This window comes from Cynara cardunculus, assembly GCF_001531365.2.
Source record: "Cynara cardunculus var. scolymus isolate 2C chromosome LG 2, CcrdV1, whole genome shotgun sequence".
Taxonomy (NCBI): Eukaryota; Viridiplantae; Streptophyta; class Magnoliopsida; order Asterales; family Asteraceae; genus Cynara; species Cynara cardunculus.
In genome coordinates, this window is record NC_037529.1 from 11,012,656 (window position 1) to 11,017,706 (window position 5,051).

The 5,051-nt window shown below is 37.4% G+C and overlaps 1 protein-coding gene and 1 long non-coding RNA gene across 2 annotated transcripts; both read right to left on the reverse strand.

Annotated features, from left to right (window-relative positions):
- Nucleotides 1–335: 335 nt before the first annotated feature.
- Nucleotides 336–2,554, reverse strand: LOC112508143. Its single transcript, XR_003068617.1, has 2 exons — nucleotides 2,228–2,554; nucleotides 336–608 (listed from the first exon to the last, which is right to left on the reverse strand). It is a non-coding gene; the product is annotated as an uncharacterized LOC112508143 (long non-coding RNA).
- A 417-nt stretch (nucleotides 2,555–2,971) lies between these two features.
- On the reverse strand, nucleotides 2,972–4,741 carry LOC112507345 (CBL-interacting serine/threonine-protein kinase 6). Its single transcript, XM_025111897.1, has one exon. The coding sequence runs from the start codon at nucleotides 4,422–4,424 to the stop codon at nucleotides 3,132–3,134; it is 1,293 nt and encodes a 430-aa protein (XP_024967665.1). The 5' UTR covers nucleotides 4,425–4,741; the 3' UTR covers nucleotides 2,972–3,131.
- Between the last annotated feature and the right edge of the window lie 310 nt (nucleotides 4,742–5,051).

Here is a 5,051-nt window from a genome sequence, read left to right on the forward strand (position 1 = left end):
TGATGTACTTATATTTGGGGTTTTGGTTTTATGTCCCCTTTGTATTTTTCATTTTAATGAAATCGTATCTTTCGTCGTAAAATTGTATGTTTTGTCGTTTCATTTGCTTAAGAAAAAGGCATAGGGGCATATTTTTAGCATCTTCGCACAGGGCATCAAAAACCTCAGGAACGGCCCTGGGTATGACCGTAAACAACTCTTCCTTTGGACTTTTGATTCAGAGAATAATTTTTGTTAATTTGGTTTTTTGTGTATCATGTAATGAATTTGTTCTGATTTGTGTTTGATATGTTTGGAAATAAAGTAGTTTAGAATTGTGTTCAAAAATAAAGACTGAGAATAAAATGGTCATTTCTGACATCCAGACTGTTTATTCAGTAAAACAATCAAACGACAATTTATGTTACATCATACGTATAACTTTATTAATACAGACTATAAGTCTTAATGGAAAGCAAACCAAATAGCCTTTTAAGTTTTAACAGATGTGGGACTTCAACCCTCTCCAATAGAGGCGAAACGAACACGGTTGATCTATAATCTTGGAGCATTGAGACGCTAGTCGGATGAGGGGATAAACGAGTAAAGATTGTCCGAGTGTCAAGTCCCTAGAAAAAATTCTTATACTAAGGAGATGATCAAACGAAAACATGGTCAAAATAAGAGAATACAAAAACAGTTAAATCACATATAACTTTGTACTGAGATCATAAAACATGGTCAACATAAGGGTGTACAGACGACTTGGTCTGCAATCTAAGTCATAGTCAGAACTTGTATAATTAGATATAATTTTCTCATAAACTTAGTATAAAATCACATGTGATTTGATCGTTATAATGTTTCAAATTTAGATCTGATTCTATCCTACCAAGTGGGAATTGTTATATTTAAATAATATCTTAATATATTATATTATTATAAGAAGATAAAATTATGGGACAAAAAGGGAAGTCTTATCTATCTCAAACTCAAAAGTAAAAGTATGTGGGTCAAGAAACACCATTCATCCTAAACAGCTCACACAGCCAAAAATTTGCAAACCCAATAATTCAAATGGTTTACGTGGCCCCCCCTGGCCCTATATATTTTTTATTATTAATTTCTTTTATAAAATTTCTATTATTTATAAATAAATATAAGAAAGTTTTGTCGGACTCTAATATATAACGATAAACTTGAAAGATAATGTATAAAGATGTTACTGAAATTTGTGAGAATATATAAAACATCCATAGATTACTCTGTAAAAGAATTATTTAAGAGAGAGAAGAGATTCCAACATCTAATACTAATTGATGTAGGATTCGAACATATACTAGTTACAGAGGCTTAGCATGTTGAATCCCTAAAATCGTAGACCATGACTCTAATATCATGTGAAAATATATGAAATCCCTAAAATCATAGATCATGACTCTGATACCATGTAAAAATATGTGAAATCTCATTATAGAATTCTTGAAAAGAGGAGGTGAGTTTCAACCTAACTTTGGGGGTTGGGGGGTGTTTAGGATGATGTGAATTATGTGAGGAGAAGAAACAAGTGGTAAAGTTGAAGTTGATGAGGTCAATTCTAACCTAGACAGCCATCCCTTTAAGCACATGCCTTAGCAACCACACTTGAATCAATTATTCTATTTTCTCATTTCATTTTCTTTCTTTCAATCTTAACCATGTATTATTATGACTTGCAGCTATAGAACCGGTCTTAATCGATTGTGGTGTAACAACCGGAATGGTAACTGCTTCTCTTTGGACCCAGATACAGTTTCATGTAGGCATCGCCTTAAATCTTTTATATTGCAAAACTAGGGATGCGTTGTAATGAAATTAAAGGTCCTAATAAATATTGCCAAAGATAAAAGATTAGGATTCTTGATGACTACTGGTTAGGGATAATTAGAAAATACAGAATGCTTCAGTTGAAGATGGAGATTTCAAAAATAAAATATGTTCAAAATCTTTGTGGATCTATTTGAAATCAAAAAAGTCGAGGCAACTTCATGTTTATCTATACAAACACGACACAGATGGCGGATCAAAAAATTTCAAAAAGTATTACATTCATCTCTAATAAATTCTCCATTTAAATATTTTTAGGGATAGAGCAACCATATCACGCAATAACATGTATATATATATATATTGGACATAAACAGAAAACTGCAATATTTGACTAGTATCTTCATACGAAAACAAAATAACTAGTAATCGTAGACCTTACTTGTAGTCATAGATTCGTTGTTCCACTGATTGTTCCAGAAATCCGATTGAGGCCCGCGTTAAATGCAGTGTCCTAAGACAAAAATTGCACCGGTGAAGTCTTGAGGATACAACAATCTATTCAAGTATGAACTTGAATCTATCGAATTAAGAGTATGATCGGTGATGGATGTATGAATGAAAAACGAGATAGATACATGAAGTTGTTTTTCGTGTCTGTTGGGAGCAAAAGAAAACGCAGGTAGTGAAGGGTTTTATACCCATCTCGTAAACTGCCAATAAGCGACCATAACTACCGCACGAACCAGTGCTTCCTCAATCGAGCACTCCATTTCCGTCTATTAACCACGAGACCCAAGACCCAAGGCCCTAATCTTGACATGTTAATATATATGTGCCAAGAGGAACCCACCAACAACACCACACACTAAACACAAGCAATTAAATGATTCTTTTAATGCTCAAGGGTAGGGTTTATTAGGTGTATTACATTTTGTTTTGACTCCTATGTGGGATAATTTTTTCTACACCATATTAAAACATCGATTATAATATTAAAATATTCCTTACATTTAATAAATATATAATTTGTAGCAAACGACGGGACAAAAATGATAGTTTACTCATCATTTTCAGTAGTGCTAAAGTTGGCAGATTTATTTTTAGAAAAGTTTGTTCCGAATTTCGAATTATCATTTCCGTGAAGCAACTGAATTTATCAAAAAAAAGAAACAATTTAAAATTTGGACCATAAATAAACATTTTAATAATTAATTCAACATGACACGACACAAAAGCGACGATGAACACCAGACTGAGACACAGGGAACAATTTTGTTCATAATATTATATATAATAATTTCTGAACCAACCAACAATTTACAAAAAAAAAAAATCGACTTAATTCAGGCCGGAGTGGAGTGATTGGCGGGTGACGTCCAGACGATGTCCTTCAGCGCCGGCCGGAGCTCTTTGCTGCAGAATTGGTTGTATTCCAGGGTGTCGCCGCTCGACTTCGTCACCTCCACCACAAAGAACGACGGCGTCACCGCCATGATCTCTGCTGCTATTCCTAATTTACCTTTCCTTCCCATCTCATGACCCTGTAACCTCAAACTGCTTTCGTCTCCGCTCTTCTTGACGCTAAACTTCATCGCCTTCGCCACCTCCTCCAGCTTCGACACCACCGCCCCTGCCGGTTTCATCGTTGCGAATCTAATCTCTTGTTTTTCGTCTCTTTTTTTCTCCTCGAACAACGGAGACAGATCGAATCCTTCTGACAACGAAATTATGTGAAATGCATTCAGTGTCTTACCTTCCTTGCCTTTTAGATTTATGCATTCGTCTTCGTTTTCGACTAAGAACTTAGGCTTCTTTGGCGTCGCCTTCTTGAACCATGTTGATTCCATGATTTTTGAGATGACGATTCGAGAATTTGCATTTGGATCGAGCATTTTGGTTATCAGTCGTCGTGCGTCCGAAGAAAACCATGGCGGACACTTGAAATCTCCTCGGTGAATTTTCCGATACATTGCAACGACGTTTTCGTCCTGAAACGGTAAGAATCCTGCGAGAAGGACGTAGAGGATGACTCCACAGGACCAGATATCGGCTTTCGCACCGTCGTATCCTTTTTTCCCGATTACTTCCGGTGCGACGTAAGCTGGGGTCCCGCATGTTGTGTGTAACAGACCGTCCTGGCGGAGATGGTCTGAAAACGCGCTGAGACCGAAATCCGTCACTTTCAAATTGCCGTCCTCGTCTAACAATAGGTTTTCCGGCTTCAGATCTCGGTGATATACGCCTCGGCTGTGACAAAAATCAACCGCCGATATGAGTTGCTGGAAATAACTCCGAGCAACATCCTCCCGCAACCGACCTTTCGCAACTTTTGAAAACAACTCGCCGCCTCTAACGAGTTCCATAGCGAAATAGATCTTGGATTTACTCGCCAGAACCTCGTGAAGCTCGACGATGTTAGGGTGCCGCACCATCTTCATCACCGAAATCTCTCGCTGGATATGATCCGTCATACCGACCTTAATCACCTTCTCTTTCCCCACCATCTTAATCGCCACACTCTTACTGGTCTGCAAGTTTCTCGCATGATACACCTTTGCAAACGTTCCGTGCCCCAATTGTCTTCCGAGCTCGTACTTTCCGAGTAGGACGCCATTGTTTCTGTCCTCTGCAGCCATCGATTCCTCAAACTGATTCTACGTTGAATTAAAAAAACACGTAACACAGATCTAATTCAACACTAGAAGTATAACAATTGTCCTTTGTGGATGTGGCAGTGGTGAAATCACCCGTCCTCCACGTGTTTACGGTGGCAAGTTCTGCCGCCGGTGGATTTTTTAGCCCGCCCACGGTTAGACAGCCGCGAATCTCCTCTCATCTCTCTGCATTCCCTAACCGGATCCTCAAAATATCAAAAAAAAAATTGATTTGGGATTTTGGGTGATCTGAGTTATGCTGATCGGAAGAAAACCAAGTGTATGAGATTCCAACGTGCCTTCTCTTTTTGTAACCAAGGCAGGAAGTACTATTATATAGGCGGTTTCCTAGTCTCGAATGACGTCTTACCATGTGAACTATGTTGATCCAACGGTTGTAAATGGTCTTCCTGGGTACAGTCACATGATTACTTGCACCGGTGATCGTTTGACACGTGTATGGTAGCTACAATACATCATTTTAATTTTAGTGTGTATTTTTCTAATAAAATTATTTTCATTTAATACATATACGTTAAAAAATTTATAATTTAAAAAATATATAGGACACCTAACGTACTTTTGTAGGGTTACAACATATAACGTTTT